General features: G+C 43.4%; 1 protein-coding gene across 6 annotated transcripts in view; it reads left to right on the top strand.

The window, feature by feature from the left end:
* Positions 1–15,405: 15,405 nt before the first annotated feature.
* Positions 15,406–24,745, top strand: part of mapk10 (mitogen-activated protein kinase 10) — a 485,536-nt gene continuing 476,196 nt past the window's right edge. For all 6 annotated transcript variants that reach the window (XM_085963726.1, XM_085963697.1, XM_085963687.1 and 3 more), the window contains exon 1: positions 15,406–15,659. In XM_085963726.1, the coding sequence (XP_085819852.1) occupies positions 15,657–15,659 (3 nt within the window). In that variant the 5' untranslated portion in view covers positions 15,406–15,656. The remainder of the gene's footprint in view (positions 15,660–24,745) is intronic.

Genomic DNA, 24,745 nt, shown 5'->3' with positions numbered 1-24,745 from the left:
CTTTTGAGCAAGCTTCTACATTGGATATGGCTCAGAGAAGTTCGGATTCTTATGCTCTTTTTAATCGGCCTGCGACTATGGTTTCGGCAGTTTCGGATGAAAAGGGATTATGTGGACTTAATGGGAGTGGTTTACTAGATTTTGAAACAGTTTCTACTTCGGCGGCCGTTGCCTCTAGGATTCAGAAGTGTTATTTTTGTGGGAATATCCGGCACCCTCGTCTGAAGTGTCCTGCTCGGGAGGCTGTGTGTAGTAAATGCGGCAAGAGAGGTCATTATGCACGTGTGTGCAAATCATCAGGTTCAATTACCTTCCCTTCTCCTGGTGTGGGAGGGTCTTCCTCCACTACCTCTTCTGTGACTATTCAGCCTTTAGATAGGGCATTTATTGCATCAATTTCTGCTGCATTTGCTCATGGCCTAAACAAAGCTATAGTTACGGCTCAAGTTAATGGGTTGGAAGTGAAGGCCCTTATAGATACGGGCAGTACTGAGAGTTTTATAAGTCTTCAGTTTGCGAAGGAGAAGCATTTGAAAATTTTGCCTGTTACGTATCAGGTGTGTATGGCTCAGACGACCCTTACTTCACAAATAGCTGGTTGTTGCTTTGTGAAAATGGTTCTTCTAGGTAATACGTATACTGATATATGCCTATCTGTTTTGCCTAATCTCTGTGCGGATATTTTGATTGGACATGATGTGCTTCAGTTACACGAGTCTCTTAGTCTTTCATTTGGAGGGACTAAGCCACCTTTATCTATTTGTGGATTAACCTCTTTATCTATTCCTCCATTATCACTTTTTTCCAATTTGATGTCGGATTGTAAGCCAATTGCTACCAAGTCAAGAAGGTATAGCAGTCAGGATAGAGAATTTATTAATTCTGAAGTTCAACGTCTCTTATTGGAAGGAATCATTGAACCTAGTTGTTTGCCTTGGCGAGCACAGGTAGTTGTCACGACTAATGAGAGACACAAGAAACGAATGGTGATAGACTATTCCCAAACTATTAATAGGTATACTCAATTAGATGCGTACCCTTTGCCTAAGATTGATGAGCTTATCAATAAAGTATCTCAGTATAAATTTTTTAGCACTATTGACTTAAAGAGTGCTTATCATCAGATTCCTATTGTTAAGAAGGATCAACCATATACGGCCTTTGAGGCTGGTGGAAAGCTGTATCAGTTTTGCCGAATACCATTTGGTGTTACTAATGGTGTTGCTTGTTTTCAACGGGCAATGGATGCTTTTATAAGTGATAACTCCCTCTCTGACACCTTTTCATACTTAGATGACATCACAGTGTGTGGCAAATCAAGGGTGGAGCATGATTCTAATTTAAAAAGATTCCTTCAAGCTGCGGAAAAAGTTGGTTTAACTTTTAACAAAGAGAAATGTGTCTTTTCAACTACTGAGGTAAATCTATTGGGGTATATTATTTCAGGAAATAAGATTAAACCAGATCCAGAACGTCTGCGACCATTGATCGATTTACCTTGTCCTACTAATTCTAAGGCTTTGCAACGAGTTGTTGGACTGTTTTCTTATTATTCTAATTGGATTGCAAATTTTTCACGGAAGATCTGGCCTCTTATTCGGGTTACGACATATCCTCTATCATGGGAGGCCAGGACATGTTTTGAGAATTTTAAAAAGGATATTTTAGGAGCAGTTGTGCATTCCATTGATGAGCAGGTTCCCTTTGTGATTGAGACGGATGCTTCGGATTTTGCAATTGGGGCTACTTTGAACGAAAATGGAAGACCTGTGGCCTTTTTCTCACGTACTTTGAATAATAGTGAAAAAAGACATTCCTCAATAGAAAAAGAGGCATACGCAATAGTAGAAGCATTGCGTAAATGGAGACATTATTTATCGGGGCGACATTTCACGTTGGTAACTGACCAAAAATCTGTGTCCTTTATGTTTGATGTTCAACATTTTGGAAAGATTAAAAATGATAAAAAAATGAGATGGAGGATTGAGTTGGCATGTTACCATTTTGACATAGTTTATCGTCCGGGGAAGGATAATGTTGCTGCTGATGCACTGCCGAGGGCTTATTGTTCGGTGGTTCACGGAGATACGCTTATTAATCTTCACAATGCCTTATGTCATCCTGGGGTTACGAGGATGATACACTTTGTACGCAGTAAGAACTTGCCTTTTTCAGTTGAAGACGTCAAGCGGATGACTTCATCATGTTCTATCTGTGCTCGATGTAAACCGAATTTCTTTAAGCCTCAACGAGCTCATCTTATAAAGGCTACTTCTCCTTTTGAACGTTTGAGTGTTGATTTTAAGGGACCTCTTCCTTCAACTACTCAAAACCGATATATATTTACTGTTGTGGATGAGTTTTCAAGGTTCCCTTTTGCTTTTCCTTGTGCAGATGTATCAGCTGCTACAGTTATTAAATGTTTGACTCAACTTTTTGTCATCTTTGGGATGCCTGCGTATATCCATTCGGATCAGGGAAGTTCTTTTATGTCTTCCCAGTTGAAGGAATACCTTCAGAGTCGGGGAATTTCTACAAGTCGAACTACCCCGTATAATCCCCAGGGTAATGGACAGTGCGAACGATACAATGGGGTGATCTGGAAGGCAGTTATGTTGGCGTTGACATCCCGGAACCTTAAGAATACACAGTGGGAAATGGTACTGCCTGATGCCCTGCATTCCATTAGATCATTGCTTTCAACGGCTACTAATGTGACCCCCCATGAAAGGCTCTTTAACTATCCGCGGAGATCTACTACGGGATATTCGGTACCTTCATGGCTTACTATGCAGGGACCTGTGTTGCTTCGACGCCATGTTAGATTGTCAAAATATGACCCCTTGGTGGAGGAGGTGGAGCTGTTGGAGGCAAATTCCCAATATGCTCATATTCGATTCCAAGATGGGAAAGAAAGTACTGTTTCAATTAAAGACTTGGCTCCTTGTGGGGGCCAGCCCTCTTCTGAGGATAATAATAATGGTCATGATTCGGATAATGTGGATGCTGTTACAGATACTATGAATATTTCCAATCCGATTGCAGATAATCATACTTCTATTAGTCAGCCTTTGATAGATGTTTATGACCGTCCCAGTGCATCTTCTGATGGGATTTCTAATCTGGAAACCGTTGAGAATCGGGATATGGATAGCCTTCCTGTTGAAGATACTTCTGTGCCTTCTGGCGTGGGAGGGCAAGGAATTTCACCAAGGCTAAGAAGGTCGACACGAACAAGATATCCGGTCGACCGATTGAAAATGGACTTTTAAATTGATAGTAATGTTTTAAAAATTGTTGAAATATTATAGTATATTGTTTTAGTTGAGAGATACTTAATACTTATGCGTAATGTTATTATTTGTTGTTGTTCATTTAGTATTGTGTTATGTAAATAGTTTTATTTTCGTGCATTGTTTAGTTGTAAATGATTAATTGTAAATTGTAAAAGTTATTAGGTTAGAGTATATTTTAAAGGAGGGGTGAATGTGGTGATTATTCCTTGATTAGTAAAAGTATTGTGATTCGTTGTTTGTTAACTGCCTTGGGATATGTGTTGTAATCTCATTGGTAGTTGATGATCACATGATGTGTTGTGGCTACCTTAAATTCAGTCCTTTTCTAGCTTTAGTTGGGACTGGATGTAGAAAGATATGCTGCCGATTTTAAAGTTAATAAAGCCTAACTTTGGAAGGCAAATCTATTCTTTATTTCAGTTGGTCCCTGAAATTGGCCCCTCCTGAGCTAATGTTACATCCGTAAAACAAGGGCTACCTTACCTTGACAAGGAGCTTTGTTGGATTGGATTTCTCGTATTGTGGTACCTTAAGCAGAAGGGGTTGTAATATTATCTTATTTCTCTTGTTAGCTGGCCCTTCACTAAATAGGGGTGATGCTGTAATGTTTGTGAGAGGATCTAGTTTTATTAGCCTCCAGGATGGGGTCCAAATTGCTTTGTTCTTTTCCGATCTTAGATGGAAGCCAAATATCACTTGCACTAACTGAAGCTTTGTTGAAAGGATTTTTTTAAAGGAGGCCTTGTCTTAATTGTAGTAATCCCATTGACATGCTATGGCAACATAGCATTTACAATTCATTAAAAGCTGATGACTTTGTAGGAGCAAAGCAGCGAGGTGAAAATATCAACAATTGGAATGTAGGAGGTCAAGAAAGAAAGACAGACTTGCATTTATATAGCGCCTTTCACCACCACCGGACGTCCCAAAGCGCTTTACAGCCAATGAAGTACTTTTTGAAGTGGAGTCACTGTTGTAATGTGGGAAGTGCGGCAGCCAATTTGCGCACAGCAAAACCCCACAAACAGCAATGTGATAATGGCCAGATAATCTGTTTTTGTTATGTTGACTTGGTCTCGACTCTGTTTTTTTTAATTATATAGTTAGTACCCTTATCAAAACATTGTTACATGCACTTTTTCATGTTGATAACTTAATTGGGTCCTTGGCTAACATAAATAACTATGTTTTATTCATCGAAGTAATAATAATTGCCACTGCAGCTTCTAAGTTTAAAAGGACTGCTGAAGAGAAATTGGTTCAGACTGCAGAGAAACTGAAAGGTCGGGGGAAAAGCAACAGCAGTAGGAGGCTTCTAAAGTGTATTATGTCACTTGATATCCAGTCAGTGATTGGTTCACTAACACTGCATCTATCTGACATGACTTACATATAAGGAACCTTACAGGGATTGCAAACAGTCATTCCATACGCGTCTGAGAAGGCTGAGCCAGTGACAAACTGCGCTGAGTTCCTTATTTAATTTTTTTAAAGCAATTATTTTGTTCCACATTATGAATGTGCCATGTTAGGTGTTATTACTATTTTGAATACATTTTTTTAAAATGAAGCATTTTAATGAACATTATTATTAACAATAAATATAAAGCAAGATCACCGGCAGAATCAGGGTTTAATGATTCATGAGATCCAAGCTAACCTTAAGTGGCAGCCTTGGCTCAGTGGTACCACTCTTACCTCCTGAGTCAGAAGGCTGTGGGTTCAAGCCCCACTCCAGGGAGTTGAGTGCCTCACAATTGGAGCTGCTGCTTTTTGGATGGGACATTAAACCACTGCCCACTTGGGTGGCGTGATAGATCTCCTGGCACTATTTCGAAGACAAGCATGGAAGTTCTCCCCGGTGTCCTAGCCACCATGTATTCGTCAACCAGCATCACTAAAACAGATTAGTGGGACATTTACCTTGCTGTTTGTCGGACGTTGCCGTGCACAAATTGGCTGCCACTTTTCCTGCATTGCAACAGTAACTACACTTCAAAAAGTACTTCATTGGCTGTAAAGTGGCTTGGGATATCCTGAGGTTGTGAAAGGTGCTATATAAATGCAAGTTCTTTGTATGACACACTGAGGACTCAGCACAGAAATCTGAAACAACCAAGTTTACAAAGGCAGAATGCAGTCAATCAGTTAAACATACAGAATCTTAACCTATATATTTTGATACTATTATTGATAGCTGCAACAATGCAGTGACCTAATTGTTTTTTATTAAAAAGTTGCACACAGAAAGCGATCTTAAATAAGAGTTAAAGTATAATATAATAAATTTGAAATAATGGCCTTCTCCTGTGCCATAAATTTCTATGATTCTATGAATGTGCCTTTTTTTATAAACATGGAGCTAGGTTTAGATCTTGACAGAACAGTGTCGATGCGAATGCTTAGTTACTGACATCACTGGTGTAAATGGAGATTTTGCAGCAACAAATGAAGCCAAATTATATTTATTCCTTTGTGTATCGCAGTGCTAGGAAACCAGAGGCACAGGTGTACAGAGGAACATGTGCTGCCAACTTATGTATCCTAACAACCATTCCGCACCCCCCCCACCCCCCACACCTCTGGATAGCTATGATATGTATCAAGCATGTTAGACTAAGTTAACAGCAAGAATATTTACAATTTTTAAAAGACTTATTGGTATGCTGTTCTGGGAGAGGCAGGAACTCATATTGTTTTTTTAAAATGTCGGCAACAAAAATAAATATTTTTTTTAAAAAGCAAGTAAATGGGTGGCTCAGTAGCATCACCTAACTGCAGCGTTTAGGTCCTATCATCCAGTTAGTGGTAAAATTTGGTTCTAATGCCTACTAATATTTTTAAGTAGTCAACAGGAACTTGTGTTTCTATGGTGTTGCTTGGGTGCAAAAACAAAGGCCTCAAAGCACTTCACTTAAAGGAGGACCTAACAGTGGGGGCCAAGCAGGGATGGGGGGTTGGGGATGGGGGGAGGGGGGCGGGGGGAGTCTCACCAAAGGCACAATTAATGGCAAGGTTTGGAGGTAGTTTTTGAAAGCAGGAGGTGGTATGGTTGAAATTGTGGAAAGTTGTAAATTGCCTGTTAATTTAACTGTCTATAATTGTTGAAGCTGAAGATCTGTTCAAGAGAAAAATGTAACTTGTAAATTATACCTGTTAATTGTTTTTTAAAGACCTCTTAAGGGATTATGGACTAGAAATCCGCGTTCTTAGCGCCACTCTGTAGCACCATTAAATGGCGCTAAAACAGCAGCCGCTGCTCTTTCGCCGGCTGCTGGCGGTTCCTGCGCCAGCTGCCGTTTTTGTTCCTACCGTGGCACTGCCGGTAACTGGCAGCGCCATCCCTAACAAAATGGTGGTGTTGTGACGTAAATCGACATCACAAGCCCGAACTTTGACCCAGTGAGCACGGCAGGTTAACCTGATGTGTAAGCAGGCTGACAATGGCATGTGTGGACCTCTTAAAGGGACACACACATCGTTCAGATAAGTTTGAATTTAAGGTTTTGGACTGGGCTTTTTGGATTTTATTGAAGTGGTGGCTTGCTGCAATAGATGTGAAAAGTTTTTTTAAGTGTGTAGGGAGTGCTGCTGGATGCTTGCAAGGGCTCAGATGGTAAATGAAGGCCTTTGACAAGACAGAATATGCTGCAAATACTCAGCAGGTCAGGCAACATACATGGAGAGAAAAACAGAGTTCATGTCTCAGGTCATGATGCTGCCTGACCAGCTGAGTATTTCCAGCATTTTATACTGTAATTTCACATTTACAGCCTCTGCTTGCAGAGGGAAGAGGAAGGCACAGAAGAGGAGGAATCAGAAGGAAGGATGCAGCCCAGACAGCCGGGATATCTGGGATGGAATCATCCGCCTCCAGTCCCAGTGACCACAACCCCAATTCCCCTTTCAACATTAGTCCCACACCTTACCTTCCCTCTGTTACTGACCATCACAACATCTTCTTGGCCACGATGCTGAAATAAAAGTCACCACAAAGCAAACTTTCCAATCCACCTATATACATCTATCTATCCAATATTACATTAAAAAATCAACTCATCACCCTTATAATTCACTTAGTGACTGTCTTGTGTGTGCCTTTGCCTATCCTACTGATGTCACGTAGTACTACCACAGTGGCTGCAGCATGGCTGGTGGAAAACTGCTGTCTTTCAGTGGGGGACACTGCAAATGGCCTTGTTGGTTGACCTTAAGGAGCTGGTGGCTGGGAGTGTCAAATCAATCTTCTTCTTCTTGTTCTTCTTCGCTCTCCTGTCCCTCTTCTTGTTGACCCATTGGCTGGGCAGGCTGCATTTCTTGGGTGTGTGAAATGAGGAAGGCACAAGGGTGGAGTTATGATGAGGGGAGGGTGGGAAAGCAAGAGGGGCAAGCCAGAAGGAGGATAATGTAAGAGGATACCAGCATCTTTTATACCTTCAGCCCCGCCGATGGCCAAGGGCTCAACCATGCCCCTGCCGAGAATGGCCTGCACCATCTCCTCCAAGGGGGTGAGGTGAAGCTAGGAATAGGAGGTGTGCCTCGTGATTGGTGCATATTGTTGGTAGGTGAGTGATTGAGGGTGGGGGTCGTGCATTGAGCAGTGTGTGAGGCTAGTGGTGCAGTTGGTAGGAGAGGCTTTTGAAGATGCATTCACTGACCTTGACTGGTCTGAGGTCATAAAGCATCTTTGGGCACTGGAGCCAAGTGGTGGGGGTGGCACTGCTGGCAGTGATAGCCTCTGTGATGTGGTCCCACATCCTTCCTTCTGAAGTGCCTCCTGGCCCCTGTGGGTAGAGGGCCAGTCTTGCAGTGTTGGCCCCCTGCACAAAGCTGAAGTGCTGCATGTGAGACCCTCGATGCCCCTTCCCTGGCTTGCTGAGCCATTTGTGTTAGTGCTGAGGCATTTTTCCAAATTTTTGAGGTTAGGAAGGGAATTCAGCTTTAAGAGCTGAACGTTCACATTTGAGACTTCTTTTTAATGTTAAATATTTTTTTTAAAGGCAGAAAGAGCTGAAAACTGCATCGTCGCACTTCATTTTAATTTGTATTGCTTCAGTGTGCATGGCCCCTTTAAATCTCAGACCACTTCATCACCCATAATGCCTTGTGAGCTCCACAACCTCGATTCCAGAGGCTGTGTGAAGATCCAACGGCGCTCCTGAACAGGAACTTCCTCTCGGATACCTCCAGCACCACCACCAGGACGGCATTGCATGGAAGGTAAGCGCTGCGCCAACAATCTCCTTACCCCCCAGAGGAATTTTGCCCCATTAGCGTTGCGGCCATTTTCAGCGGCCGTTAACTCCAGCAACTTTACGGGCGAACACGAATTTCTCCTCCTGTCTGTATTGTACAGTATTTCAGCAACCTTCATGCAGGCAATTTAAAGTTTCTGCTAATTTTACTATTCCACTCCTATAGTGATGCTAACTTGATGTAAGTTCTAAAAGATATGTCAACAGTATATATACATTTCTAGGTCTTAGAAGTGGTTAAGAAACTCAGACATATTGTAAAGTCTGTGGGTTATATGGTGAATTAATACACAGACTACAAGAGTAACTTTAACAGGACTTTACTATTCGAAGGTCAGGGCGAATCTGCCCAATAAATCCTTACACAGCACTTGTATACCGGTGTGGTCACCACCGGTATTACAGTATACAGTAGCCAAGATAAAGTAGTGCAACCCTTAAAATAGTTCTCTTAAAGGTGGAACGTTACATACACTACAATCCTCCCTTTTTAGGTTAACAATATATACATATTCCCATTAATATAACATCTTAACATATATACAACTTTATGTGAAACAGTTCACAGATTCAGTCTCTCTGGAGGCTTCCGGACTCTGTCCGGATAACGCCTCGGTGGTGTAGTCATTTTCGGTGGTGTAGTAGGTTCTTCTGGCAAGATCGATTCGGCTTGAAGGACCGTTTCAGGTTCATCGGATTCCAGTATTACCGGATCGGAGGTAGATGCTCTGGGTATCTCTGCTTCAACATTAGACGTATAGAGTTGTGGAGTAGGTTGGGCTTTTGTGGATGATTCTATGATCTGGTCAACATGGCGCCTTATTATGCTTTCACCAATGTCCATGGTATACATCAACGGTCCTAGCCTTTTTCCAATAGTTCCCGGCTGCCATTTCTCGGTACGGTAGTCCCGGGCCAAAACTTGTTGACCTATCTGAAAGGATCTAGTTGGCCTTTCATTCATGCCTTGAAATTGCCAGTTCTCTACGTCCCTTCTGACGTTTGGCTTAATCAAATCCAGCCGGCATCTTATTCTTCTATTGAAAAACATCATGGCGGGAGTTTGGTTTGTGACCGCATGTGTTGCATTCCTGTACGCCAACAAGAAGTTATCTACCTTATGTTGTAGATTTATGTCTTCATTACCCATGGCCTTTATGGCCTTCTTGAAGGTCTGGACAAACCTTTCAGCTAATCCATTGGTGGCGGGATGGTATGGGGCGGACGTATAGTGCTTGACCCCATTGCTTTTTAAGAACTTCCTGAATTCTTCGGACACAAATTGCAGTCCATTATCAGAACAGATCTGTTCCGGCAGCCCATTCCTGGCAAATATGGTCCTTAATACTGTGATGGTTTTTTCCGTGGTGGTGGAGGACATTTTTATTACCTCCGGCCACTTGGAGTGTGCATCCACCGCGATTAAAAACATTGAGTCCATAAATGGACCAGCAAAGTCGATATGTACCCTTTGCCATGGAGATGAGGGCCACTCCCATGGATGCAGAGGAGCTTGTGGTGGCGCGTTTTGGACCTTCTGGCATCCTAGACAGCTCTTGTTTATTTCTTCGATGTCTCCATCAATACCTGGCCACCACACAAACGCTCTGGCTAGGTTCTTCATTTTCACTCCACCCAGATGCCCCTCGTGAAGCTCCTTTAGTACTTTCTGCTGGAGTTTGGGTGGAATCACCACTCTAGATCCACACATCAAGGTTCCTCGGCACACTGACAGCTGTTCTCTTCTGTGCGAAAATGCTGGCAGCATTGGTTCGCCATGTACTGGCCATCCCTCCACCGTTAAATCGTAGACTCGTGAGAGAGTCGGGTCATTTCTTGTTTCCTTTTCGATCATGGAATTTGTTACTGGTAGACATTCCATTATGGTTGAGTGGAACATCTCCACTGGGTCCACTGTAGTCGCCTCTTCTTCCACTGGCAACGGTAGGCGCGATAACCCATCAGCATTTCCATGCTGTTTGGGCCTTTTGTATTCGATGTCACATTGGTGTGCCCCTAGTAGAACGGACCACCTCTGTAGCCTTTGTGCTGTCATAGTGGAAACGGCCTTGTTAGGGTTGAATATGGACACCAACGGCTGGTGGTCTGTCAGCAATGTAAACTTCTTGCCCTGCAGGTAATGATTGAATTTCTTTACTCCCCACACAAGGCTGAGAGCCTCCCTATCTATCTGAGCATAATTTCGCTCAGCGGAGGTCAATGATCGGGACGCAAATGCGACTGGCCTTTCCGAGCCATTTGGTAACTTGTGTGAGAGTACAGCTCCAATACCATAAGGGGAAGCATCACAAGCTAGACGAAGAGGTAGCGTTGGGTTGAAGTGAGCCAACACTTCCTCAGAGGTAATCAACGCCTTGCTTCTGCGAAAGGCCTTCTTACAGTCCTCGCTCCACTTCCATGGTACTTCTTTCTGCAACAGAGCATTCAGCGGATGCAGCACCGTGGATAGATTTGGCAGAAACTTATGGTAATAATTAATCAACCCCAGAAACGACCTCAACTGTGATACATTTTCCGGAGCGGGGGCCTTCACGACCGCTTCGATCTTGTCAGGTGACTTGTGCAGCCCCTCTTGGTCAATGACATGACCGCAGTACGAGATCCGTTTCTGGAAGAACTCACATTTCTGGCGATTAACTCGAAGGCCATATTCCTTCAACCTGGTGAGCACCAGTTTCAAATTTGTGAGGTGTTCCTCCTCGTCTTCTCCCGTAATCAGGATATCGTCCAAGTAACACTGAGTGCTTGGAATACCCTGTAAGACCTGCTCCATGGCCCTCTGCCAAATTGCTGGAGCCGAAGCTACTCCAAAAACCAGTCTATTATATCGATACAAGCCTCTGTGCGTGTTGATTGTGAGATACTGGCGTGACTCTTCCTCGACCTCCATCTGTAAATATGCTTGTGCCAGGTCTATCTTGGTGAAGTGTTTCCCGCCAGACAATGAAGCAAAGATATCCTCAATCCGCGGAAGCGGGTATTGTACCGTGTGAAGCACCGGATTAACTGTGATCTTGAAGTCTCCGCAGATGCGGACCTTCCCCGGTCCCCCTGGCTTGTTACTTGATGAAGACTTCATGACGGGAACAATGGGCGTGGCCCACTCACTCCAGTCCACCTTCGACAGTACCCCTGCACGTTCAAGCTCTTCCAGTTCTGCCTCCACAGCAGGTCGTATCGCGTAAGGTACGATCTGGCTTTGAAAAATTTTGGGCTTGCATGTTCTGCAATCTTGATTTTTGCCTTAATTCCTCTCAGTGTTCCCAGTCCCTGCTGGAATACCTCTTTAGCCTCATCCAATATTCTGGACAACCGTTCAGGTTTGACATCTTTCTTTCCGAAATCTACCGTCATTGTGTTTAGTGAGTGCCAGTCTATCTTTATTTTCCTGATCCACTCCCGTCCCAGAAGTGGTGGACCTCCCTCGGGTAGTACATATAAGTCCATTCCTTGATGATCTTTGCCCTTGTGTCTCACCTTGACTTTTATCTTTCCGATGGGGTATACTTTATGCCCCGTGTATGTCTGCAATACTATCTCCGTATCCCGTAGGGGAATATGTTTGAATAACTTTTTGTAATCTTGTTTATTCATGACCGTCAACGCCGATCCGGTGTCCACTTCCATCTTCACTTGGACTTTTGCAATCTGCAGTGTGACCCAGATAGTTTGTCGGTCAGCTTCTTTACTCACATTGTGAATCCTCAGACTACCCAGTTCCTTGCTGTTGGGGTCTGAATCCGAATTCAGTTCATCTGGACTCTTCACAGTCACCTTATGTACCTTTTTGTACTTCTTCTGCGGTGACTTATTGTTGCTGGTCTTCTTTCCTGACCGGCATACTTTAGCTATGTGACCAAGTTTACCACATTTTCTACATTCCTGGTTATTAAACCAGCATTGGTTCTGGTCGTGTGTTGTCTTCCCACAACGGTAACATTTCGTTGTACCCGAAGTCATTTGATCCACACTGAGTACCGCTGTCTTCCGCTGCATTTCCGCCGTGCCTCTCGCTGCGGCTTCGTGCGATGCTGCAATAAGGACAGCCTTATCAAGTGTAAGATCGTTCTCTTCGAGCAGTCGCTTTTGTGTTTCTTCCTTCGACATCCCGCACACGAACTTGTCTCTCAGTGCCTCTGTCAGATTTACCCCAAACTGACAGTATTTTGCTAGCCTACGCAGTTCAACCAGGTACTCCGCGTTGCTTTCCTCCTTTAGTTGCGTTCTCCCGTAAAATTTAGCTCATTCCGCTAACATCAGCGGTGTGGGGTTCACATGATCCTTCAGGACAGCAACAATATTAGCGAAAGACCAATCCGCCGGTTTAGCTGGTGATAGAAGATGCTTCAATAACCCGTATGTCTTCGCACCCATTGAGTTTAGTAAGGTTAGAGCTTTATCATAATTTGCTATCTTATTGACCTTACAATATATCTCGATGCGTTCTACATACGTGGTCCAATCTTCCACATCAGAATCGAATTCGTTGATGTTGCCACGCTTAGGCATCTTCACAATCTTCCTGAGAAACAACAACGAAATTTTTCTTTAACTTTTTTTTTCCAAAAATGGCGGTTTCCCGCACTTGTCTTCTTCCCCGCCCACTTTCAAAATGCCGGTTTCCCGCTCCTGTCTGCTTCTCCGCCTACTGGCGGGAGGGGTTAGCTTTTCCCTCGGGCGACGACCGCTGGCTTTCAGGGTTCGCAGCCTGCGCGCCGGCTTCAGTGCGTTCTTTGTTCCCTTTTCTCGGCAGGGCAACCGGCGCTGGGGACAACCCGTTGACGGCGAACAGTTCCAGCCGCTGGCTGAATCTCCTCGGTCTCCCTCGCTCGGCTCTGTCTCTCCCGCTCGCTCGGGCTCTGTCTCTCCCTCAGCGGCTTCCAATCGCGCCTCCCAGCCCTCTCGCAGTCCGGTCCTTTCCTCCCCCGGCTGCGGCTGAGTTCTCCGCGGTTTCTTATTTTTATTTCTTCCCGCGCCTTACGATCCCGGTTGCAGCGCCTCGCGGCCTCGGTAGCTGCCCGGCCTTTTGCCGGTCGCGGTCGAGCTGTCTCACGACGCTGTTGCGTCTCCCAGCCCGCTTGTAGCCCGGTCTCTCACACCGGCTGTGTTCCCGCTGGTAGCCCGGTCTCTCACACCGGCTGCGTTCCCGCTTGTACCGCGGCTTCCGTGCCCCACGCTGCCCCAGTCTCAGCGCCTCTGGGCCCGACTTCTGTCCGGCTCCTTTCCCCCCTGACCGTGGTCGAGTTCACCGCCCTTCCTCCGTTTTTTATTTTTATTTTCCCCCTACTCACAGTCAACGTGGCCGACTTGCTTCTCGTGGCTGATCGGCTCACTCACCACCGTGGCAGAAGGGACGATCACTGCCTGTTGCTGATGGAAGGCTTCGTGTCTGAATTCTTCCTTCTTCCTTGCTCTGCAGACTCGAGTCTTCTCTCAGCAGAATGACGAGGGCGGGTGCCTCCTCTCGACGCTCGTTAGCTGCTTCGGATGTATCGCTGCCGCAGGGTAAGATCGAACTCGTCGCCACTGTAAAGTCTGTGGGTTATATGGTGAATTAATACACAGACTACAAGAGTAACTTTAACAGGACTTTACTATTCGAAGGTCAGGGCGAATCTGCCCAATAAATCCTTACACAGCACTTATATGCCGGTGTGGTCACCACCGGTATTACAGTATACAGTAGCCAAGATAAAGTAGTGCAACCCTTAAAATAGTTCTCTTAAAGGTGGAACGTTACATACACTACACATATAGAATGTTTCATTTTACAGACTGATGTGATTTATATTTGAATGTCTGAGCTGTGCTTGAGTTGATAGTTTTAATAATTTATTGGTATTAACTTAACTGCTATTTTTTAAAAATACTGGAATATTAATTATAATTTATTCTGGTTTTACAGCATGAACAATTTTGAAAATAGTTTAGCTGAGGCTACACTAAATTGAAATATTAATAGTTAACTGTGTCACCAAAGTCACCTTCTCTATTGCAAATGAAAATCATTACTGTGTGAACTGTACATTTGCCATAGGTGTTTGAACTTAGGAACAACTCTTATAATGAATGTGATAACCCGATTCGCTAATGAACATTATATAGAGCATTAACCCTAAAGCACTGAATTTCATTCCAGTAAATACCGATAGAGACACTGAAAAGGGACATTGGCTGGTGTTCTCAAGATGAGTATAGCACTAATGCAGTAATAATACAGCACTAGAGCCCTCAAAGAGTTAAGGATGGATGTGTGAGAATCTGTGTGTGAAAACGTGTGTTAGAATGTGTGTGTGGGGGAGGTGCCACTTTCTGCCATTGTTGTACAAGAGAACTGTATGAATAATTTAAAGAATAACACAAGAAGTAACAAATTAAAAAAAAAATGTTATGATGATACTATGTTCAGATAATTTGTGTAGGGTAAATATTCATTAAATATTTGTACATTATATAATGAATAATTATTGTGAACTAACATGCATTCTTTTTTGTTCTCCTACAATATTTCGGAGACAAAATTATTATTCTGCATGTTTAAAAGGCTATTGGAATAAACAGCATTTGGCCTGAGCAGCATCTGTGCACTCTCTGTATTAATTATTGCTTGCTATATCTGCATCCTTTATGTTGTAAGTGACAGTGTATCGGATAAACTGTTTTGCATTGGCTTCTAAATAAGTCATTACTGGAAGCATTATGGCTCACCAGGAGATAGTTGCAGATATGAAAGTACCCCCCCTCCACCCTAAGGCTTCTGTGAGTTTTTACGTCATGTGTGCTCCTTTCAGTTGCCATAGCAACCTATTCCCAAGGCCCTCTGTCTGTCTCATCTGGTAGGTTCCACAGTGGTACAGCCAGCATTGGACTGCACAATGGTTTAACACGGGTGAAGGCGGTGATTCAGCAAAGTCGCTCTCCTCGCCAGCAGCTTTCTTCTCTCTCTCTTTCTTTCTGTGCGTCCTCTCCATTCCATTGTGTATCTTTTTTGTTTTGTTTTTCTTTCATGTAAAGCAAAATGTTTTGAATCCAGATTGCAGTGGAGGACTGTTGCCGTACCAGGATTCTCTTCAGTTGGCACGGAATGGTAGGTGGTTGATGCTGATGCAGTGTGCTAACCTGCTAAGGGTGGGGTGATGAATATTGATTGCAGCAAAGGTTAATGAAGTAGACTGCTAGAATTGCAAGAGGAACGCATCCCAGCAAGTGCAGCTAGATGTAGCCTTTTCTCTCTCATTGATATGCATCCATCTAGTAGCTGACTCTCATCAGAAAAAAAACAAATATATAAGAGCAAAAAAATGTAAAAGCCTTGGAATGGATATTGCATGCAAACAATGATTATTGTATGTTGATATTTGAAGGAGGAAACTCATGTTGCAGTGGGATTTAATAAAAGTGAAATTAATATTTTGCGAACTGTAGGAAAGAGACAGTTTATACCTTTCTAGCCTTTACAGCTGGTGTCGTGTATATAACCAGCTGATAGTTTAAAAATTATCTAGTGATGAATCAGCAAGTTTTGATTTCAGTGAATGGGATTAGGATCTATGGAGTTAATTGATTGTCTTGTCTTCAGCTTCTTCGAATTAATGGAAATCTTAGGTCATGATAACTGCTTTGATTAACATTTTTAATCAGTCCTGTGAATAGGCCACTCAGCACATGCTGCAGGGAAATGGATGTACTTCAGCCTTCTCTTCCTGCTCAGATTACCAGGACTGTGGGAGCTGTATGGTGTTCCTGAACACTTTGCATTCAATCTATTTGACAATATGACTATCCAGATCATTTTCTTTATCACATCATTTGGGAACACTGTTGTAACTTACCAATTTCCCTTTGAACGTGCCGATAACAATAGACTGGTACTGGTAGAGAGGCAGAAACTACCTGGGGTGTATTTTTGATTATTGCAGAGGAAGGCATTTTGTTCAGTGAGGGTGTTGTGATTTCTCTCTGTGAGAATCTCTAGAGGGAGACGTATATGCAAATATTGCATATGTTGGTGACCAAATATGGATATACACCAAGCTTGTTTAGAGATTATGATGGTGTCTTTTTATACAGATTCAGCAGAGGTCTTTGTACTCTGTTTTAAAATGTAATCTATTAAGTTTTTGTGAAATTAATTACCCAGAGATAAAGGATAGGTACCTTGCAGTCTAATCATCTATTTTCTATTTTTCTCTAAATGTAATAATTGTGGTTATGGGGGAGTCATGTTCTGGGGTACGTGTATGATGTAGAATGTACACTGAGTGTACAAAGTTTCTAGTCTCTGCTGTAACACAAAGTTAGCCATTTTTGGACCACTTCAATGTGATTTAATTTCTGCATGTACATTGAAAGAATTATCAGTGTATAGATTTCCAGGATTTAATTGCAGGAGTGTGCAGTTCCTCTTTAGGTACCAGTATAAAGAAGGGTGCACACAGAATCAGCAAAAAACTTAAAAAATGTAAAGAAGCATCATATTTATTTTAAGCGGATGTTGAATACATTCTCCTACCCAATTCCATGTAACATATAATCAAATTGCTGTAGAGCTGATGGTGTAATTTGATAGTTGTGTAATACTGCAGTATATTTTACTTCAAAAATAATGCAGCTAGATTCATAACCTTTGGTTTATGACAAAATTGATTTTTTAAATCATATCTTCAAACTCGTCTCTTAGAGAATAGTGTGAAGTTGGGGAAGGATTCGTAGGCTGTTTAACGGTCTACAGGCTATGGCGTGAACACTGCTTCTATGGCCATAACCATCTTTATATCAGCTGATGTGGTGGTTTTCTGGGTTCCCACGACCCATATGATGAGGAGGGGGAGCACCCTCAGCCTCCGGATGCGAGTATCCCACCGGATGTCAACCCAGAATTCAGAACCGGAGCTCCAGTCTCTGCTCATTGGGCCTGTCTGGAGTGCGGTTTGAACCCTGCTCCCTCTCACTCAGAGGAAGGAACACTACCACTCAGACAAAGGCTCACTCCTACAAGATTGATGAATACTATAGGAAGCAAAGGTTGTTATAAAAAAAAATCACTTTTACAATATCAAATTTCTAAAATTACAATACCAAACTGTGAGGTGATGCATAAAGGACAAGAGTGACAGTAATCATTATGGATTTTGCCTATTTTAATAGTAGGGGAACAGATGTCCCATACTCTTCAAACTCATTATTACATTTTAATAAAATCTGACTCTGAATTTTTACCATCTGTTCTGTTAGAAATCGAGAATGTTGGACACATTTCCTTTTCTAACATCTCCTGCAGAGATTTGAATAGACAGATGTCAAATAATGTGAGGTTGTGAAATTGTAATGTTAATTATTATGATTGGTTTTGAATCTCTCAGCTCCTCCTACAAGGACCACGGTTATTTGTTTTCTACAGGGGGCACATTTTTGCCAATATCTCTGGATGCCATTGACAAATTATCATTCTAATTGAGCACTGGCCGAGAAATTTGGCCGTGCAGTGCCCATTTTTCATGCGCTAAGCCTCCAAGTATGATGGGCAGGAAGGGCACTCAGATTTCCAGTCGAAAGTGTGCTGCCCACCATATTGGAAAAGGTAGCTGCGTTCATGGCAGAAGCGCGCGTTGGGACCATTTTAACCACAGAATAATTTATGTAAATTAGGATCCTGCACTGCTTGCAAAATAGTACGTGGCTCTAACTAGCAGGAAGGCCCCCATACTTACCTGAATGTGGAGCTGGATTTATAAACTCTGGTTGGATGTATTCCTGCAGGTTTCATCACATGACCTCCCGCCTCCAATGGCCTTGTTCCCACAATCCCGCCATTGTTCGTCCGACAAGTCCATCTTCACAGGAGACCGACTTCCCACGTTAATGGATGATTCGTGACTGTCAGTCAAACAGCCTTATTTCCCTCATCTCCAATATTTTGATAACTTGTAAACAAAAGTTTATAAACAAATGGGAAAAACACACCTTTTTTTAATGCCCCCAGGATTTTTCTCCCGGGTTGCTCGTAGCGGTGTTCTGGAGATTGATCTTTAATTCCTGGAGACTCCAGGACAATCCTGGAGGATTGTCAACTCTAACTTTTCCCTCCCCAAGGCCTGATCGCTCTCCCCTTGGCCTTCACTTAACTGAGGGCCGCTATGGCATGAGCCTGATCTTGCGTAAATCTTCACCGAAGGGCTCGCCCCGCCACACTGGCTTGATGTTAATTAGGTCTGAGACTCAATATTGGAACTCTCCATTCTGACGCAGTTATCATTCCCTGCGCCCCACCGCATAGCCAAAGATGGGGCGCTCCTGAATCTCAGGGCCATTAACTCACAAATTTCTATTGTTTTCAATGAGACAAAGATGGTTGTCTTTTTCTGGTTGCTACAGAAAGGTTTAGATTCTATTTACTCTTATTAAATGGGTTAGAACTGTACTATGCGATATTTATAATATTTGTATGATGTTCCTTTATCCACTGTTTTATTGAAGGTGTTAACCCATTTATTTTGATGTGTTACTAATACTGCACAGCCTAATTTCAACCCATTGTACTGTGAATTAAAGGTTGCTATTGGGTTTAATGGAGGAATGCCATTGAATTAAAAGAAAAGTAGACTTTTAAAACTCATAAACAAGTATCGGGATTAGAAAGGTAGATAAGGCACTGTTTTTTACCTGAAACTTCTTGAATAAGGAATTCTGCACTCTACAAAAAAACACATTCTGGACACGTGCTAGCATATCCTGCTTCTGAAAGTTTTCATTTCTTTCTGAGAAAGGGTGATGGTGTTCAGGTGTAGTGCCATTTTTTTTGAATGCCCCTGTGATTTTTCTCCCGGGTTGCTCACAGCAATGTCCTCCAGGGAGACTCGCGGACAATCCTGGAGGATTGGCAACCCTAACTGTTCCCTCCTTGGAGATACTGCAGGATCTCCTAGTGTGGGGCGTCCCTGACCTGGCCTTGCCCCCTTTAACATCACTGGCCTTGTAAGGAGAAGGCAGTTGGTCTGCCCCTTGCAAGAATAACATAAATCCCAACGTTAGGCCGGGACCTAGCGTATCCAGATTTGGGCCTAATTTTTAGCCCTTCTGGGATGGATGTGGATTTTTGGCCCCATGATTGCTAAAGGTGAAGATATTGGTCAAACAGAATGGAAATATATGGCAGCAAAAATAAGGAAAACAAAAGCTAAATTTAAGGAAAATTTTCAGAAAGAAGCTACATTGAAATGAAGAGAAAGATACTATCAGAGAGGATGGAAGGTTACACAGAAAAAGAAAAAAGGAGACAAAATAATAAATTAAAAGTAAAGGGAGTAATTAAGGTGAGAAATAAAAGGGCCTACAGGAGACCAGAAATGTTGGTGGGGAGGTGAATAGAAAAGGAGAACGACAGGTTTAGAGCGGGATGAGATACTGGGCCAGAATTTGCATGGGGACCTGCTTCCACCACGGTCAGTTGGCAGGCATGTAATTTACATGGGCCTCGTAGGTGGCCATGCCACTATGGGTGCATATCGGGCACTTGACAGCCCATACAGGTTAGATACTCTGGTGCTCTGCTGGTATCTGGTGTGGCGGGGAGGGGCCTGGCTCCCCCGCCCGGCAAAACAATTTGCTGACCCCTTCAGTCCCTTAGAAAATAAAATATATATTTAAAAAATCACCTCCCATCCAAGGGCCCAGGTTGCTTCCCTAACCTGGATCGTCAATTCCCAGCAAAGGCTCGAACTGCACAGCAGAATCCTGGCCTATTTCCTCGGCCTTCTGCTGAGCTACAACCAGAGTTATAGTGGGAATTCACCAGAAGGCCTGTGCATTTTTGAGGACACAGGCTCCACCAGTTCCCAAATGCTCCTACAGGCTTGATATGTATATTATTATGTATATTATCAGGACTGATAGTTATGCAGAAGAAGCCCAAATTCCAATGATCTTGCTGGATGGCTCTATAAGCTTGACAACTACAATAGGGCTTCATACTGGCAGCATGCTGTGGAAACAGAATCTGTTCCAATGGCCACCACCAGGCATAACAGCTTATCACTTTCACATAAAATTCCACTTTGTGCTTTTCCTATGCGTTTCTTAGCACCAGTGAAGAAAACCCTTTAGCTATCAGTCTGTTTTGTTTCTGCCAGAATTCCATTAACAAGAAAGCGCAGTGTAAGAGGTATTTGTTTCATCCTTGCCTTTGCATTTTTCTACTATTTTCCCAAATAACCACTAAACACTGCGATACTGAGAGTTTGACTTGCTTATGCAGAAAACTAGACAATGTTCCTAGCTGCACATTTTGCCAGTAAACTCACATTAAATTCAACCCATATCAAATTATAGTTGGGACTTTAGGGGGGAGAAATTCGGTATCGCCCCGTTTGGGGCACAATTATCGGCCGGACGCAAAGTTTAGCACCTGGCGCAAATTATTGCCTCCGACTGCAAACTTGGCTTCTATCACCCCTGGAGGTGATTTGAGCGCTAAATCAGGCGCTGCACACCTCGCTTACGGCGCTAACGCCGAGGAGCGCGGCGCTACCTCAGAGCGCTGGTGAAGCTCATGTGATGTCAGTCAGCAATGGAACACAGTCACACTGGCGCCGGCCAGTTCTTAAAGGGGAGGGTCGATCTTGCTCTCCATCCACACCCTGCTCATTGCAGCCTTGAATCTCGGCCTGGAGAGACCTGTACATCAAATCTGCTGGAAAGAACAATGGAGAGGCCCAGGGAAAGAGCTCAGAGTGCAGCCCCCATAGTCTTTTCTAAATCGATGCAAGGAAGGTCAAATCAAAATGAACCTGCAAAGTGCTGCTCAGTACCCAAAACTCCTTCACACAGCGTTGAATCTCTCCAGAAGTCTCTCTCTCTCAGAATGTGTGGTCCAAAAATGTCGGCGACAAAAAAAGGCAGGAAGCGGTCACCTTTAAATAGCGCTCCCCCAGTCCCTTCCTGACTGCAAAATGTTCCCCTCAACCTGTCGTTGCTAGCGGCAGGCAGAAAGACAGGGGGCGCCACTCAATATCCGGTCTGGGGCGCTACCGGGGCGTTGCACGCTCGACTGATGTCACGATCTTAGGGCGCTAATGGGAGGCGCAAAGTAACCGAATTTCCCCCCCCCCATTTTTAAATGATGGTTCTTACCATGAATTCTGGGCTCATAAATCAGTGATTCTTTGAATAGGAAGTGGTCCCAGCAGAAAATCAAAAGTAGCAACAAAGAAGTCAGTCTCTAAATGTTTTTTTGTTCCTTCTAATTTTCTCCCCTCCTATTCTGAAGGTGTTAACTTATGCTGGGAATGATTCTGTGGATGGGCTGCTGATACCTTTGTTGCTCTATATTGACTGATGTTTTTATTTAACCTCAGTCCACCTCACTTTCTCTAGGCCATGAACTAATTGAGACCAAGATAACAGATGACCTGCTCCCAGGTCCCTGCCAGTACCGCTCCTAGATACCCAATGGGAGGTACATGACAACAACCTGGAAACACCTCCACTGATTTGTTTTTCCCCATCCCTGCAGGGAAATGCCCAGCCTCCGCACAAAGCCTTCTGTACAGGGCATCAGTGGAACCTGTAACACCACTCAGCCCACTGTTTGTATACAGGGATCTTTTGCTTGTAAGACAGAGCTCCTTTTATATTACGTTGATGTTATTGCAATGTATGATGAGTGACCTTTATGTGCCACTCTGACATGGTTATATGGGCACTTGTTCTGCTCCCTCTTTAGTCCCATCAGATACTTGGTCAGGGGGCAAGCCCAGGAGCACCTTCTTTTTTGGATTGTTATGTCCTTTGCAAACTTTGCAGAATTTGTTATCCTGGGGAATTCTTACTGCACAGGTATGTGGAGAAGTGGTTCAAGGGCTTTCAAGCCTGAAGGGTTTTGCTTGCTGAAATAGTGGGACCCTTGCAACATTTCCATCTGAGACACTGCAGTCCCTTCCTACTGTAGTAGGGGCAGTCAAATAAACACACCAGCAGGCCAAACTGATGAAAGTGCAAACACACAGGGCCAGCTCCCCGAATTTATTATTCTAAAACCAATAGCCTTGGCCTGATGGCTGATGTGCCAAATAACTGCCTGAATCCATGAGGTTAAAGCTTAAAACTAAAGGCTTTTATTAAGTAAGAACATGGCATCAAGTTAACACAGGGCAGCCATCATTCATCACTGACCCAGCCCTTGGTAGAACATTCCAGAAGAGGGGCGGGGCTAGGGAGGGGCATTAGTGGTTACACCGGTGGAACATTCCAGACATTAACAAGTACAACAACAACAACAACAATACAAATGCCAGAACACAGAGTTATTTAATCACAATGGCATGTTCACAGATCCCCATTTTCATGGCTCTATGATGCCGTCAGCTCACTGGATGGGGGGATTGCAGCCAATGTGGGGAAGCTGTGTGTTCACTATCAAGTGTGAAAGCTGCTAGAAAATGCTGACAACATTTGGTTGCTGATGAATAAGTGACATGGACACACACACAATATTTAATTGAAGTCAGATCTGTTTAATATCCAGTCTAATTGCTGACTGCTGACAGGTGACAAAACAAATAGAAATTTATAACCTACTCTTAAAAGTTAAAAAAATAGACAAATGACCATAATTTTAGGTTAATGATGTGCAGTAATAAAAATGTTATTTCACTGCGGCAGAAATATATTGGCTATGGCTGGAGCTACAAAGGATGCAGTGCAGGAGACAGCTTCTGAAAGTAAATATACCTCTGCAGCATTCTAGATGGCGATGGATTCACTGACCAGTGCACTGAAGTAATGTACGTCAACAAAGACGTATGGCACATCTGAGGCAGCTGGGAATAGCAATGCAACAACAAAATAGCTTCTGGATCCTTGTTGGACTCTTTGTTTGACTCTGCTTTTTGCAGCTAAATCCCAATTAATAATCATTGGCTGTTGCTGCCAACACTACATCTGAAGAGGTCCAACATGTTAAGATCAGAGCCTTCAGAAAAGGTTATAAATCCCTGTAAAGGATACTCCAAATGGACAGAATCTCTGAGTGTATTTTCTGTGAGAAAAGTAACGTTTATTCAGTACCCTTTTGCTCTAATGCTGTGCGACATCCCTGCGCTCTGGCATAATAGGTATTGTTTATGGACTAATGCAAAAACTGTAGAATTTGCTCTCGGCAAATCATTTGACAATTTGTAGCATCACCATACATTGTTAGTACGATGACATCTGCTGCTATCAATAATAACATTTATATACTATATCTTACCATGTCAAAATGTCTCAAGGACTTGACGCAATGGGGTCAATTTTTGTTTGACCCTTTTCATCAGACAGACACTGGGCAGAGCAAACTCACCACCTGCCCAGTGAACTTTGTCAGAGGCCCGAATCATTTTCATAGTCAGGCCTCATTAAACTGATCTCAGTGAACTGCCCGTGCATTTGTAGTGCTGACAGGCAGCTTAACTATTGCGGGGGTGGGTGGGGGTCTCCTCCTAGCCTCACAAAAATCATTAAAACACTTACCTGGAATGCGCTTGGGAGTGACCTCCAGTGGCCCCTTTAAGGACTGCTGGTTAGATCATTCTATATTTGAGTTCCACTGGGCAGGGTTTGCACGGGACCTCAATTTGCATAAATTAACGAGGCTGCTACCTGTTTCGAGCCAGGAACATCAGATGACTATTTTGTGGCTTTCTCCAAAATCATGGTCAGTTGGACGCAGGCAGAAATGGGATGGAAAGTACTGGATGGTGACTGGTCTCATTGCCGGCCTGTTCCTGAAAAATGGGGCGATAACAAGACCAAAATTTGCTCCATTCCATTACTTTGACTATGATTATGTAGGCAAATGAAACAGCTATTCTGAGCCAGCAACAGCTCAAAAGCAGCAATGAGAAGAATGACCAGCTAGTATGTTTTTTGGTGGTATTGGTTGTGGGAAGGATGTTGACCAGGATGTTGGTAGAACATACTGCACTTCTTCAAGTAGTGCCAATGGGTCTTTAATGTTCCCTGGAACACGCAGACAGGACTTTGGTGATATCTTATCAAAGGTCAGTGTGTTGATAATGAATCAGCCTGTCAGTACTGTATTGGAGTATCAGGTTATGTGCTCAAGTCCTAGTGGGTGGTACAAATCCACAACCTTCTGACCTAGAGGTGAGAGTGCTACCAGCTGACATATAACAA

The sequence above is a fragment of the Somniosus microcephalus genome, chromosome 2 (assembly GCF_052327205.1).
Source record: "Somniosus microcephalus isolate GS21.2 chromosome 2, FLI_Smic_1.0, whole genome shotgun sequence".
Taxonomy (NCBI): Eukaryota; Metazoa; Chordata; class Chondrichthyes; order Squaliformes; family Somniosidae; genus Somniosus; species Somniosus microcephalus.
The sequence above is the reverse complement of the archived record's forward strand: the minus strand, read 5'-3'. Positions and strand labels throughout refer to the sequence as shown.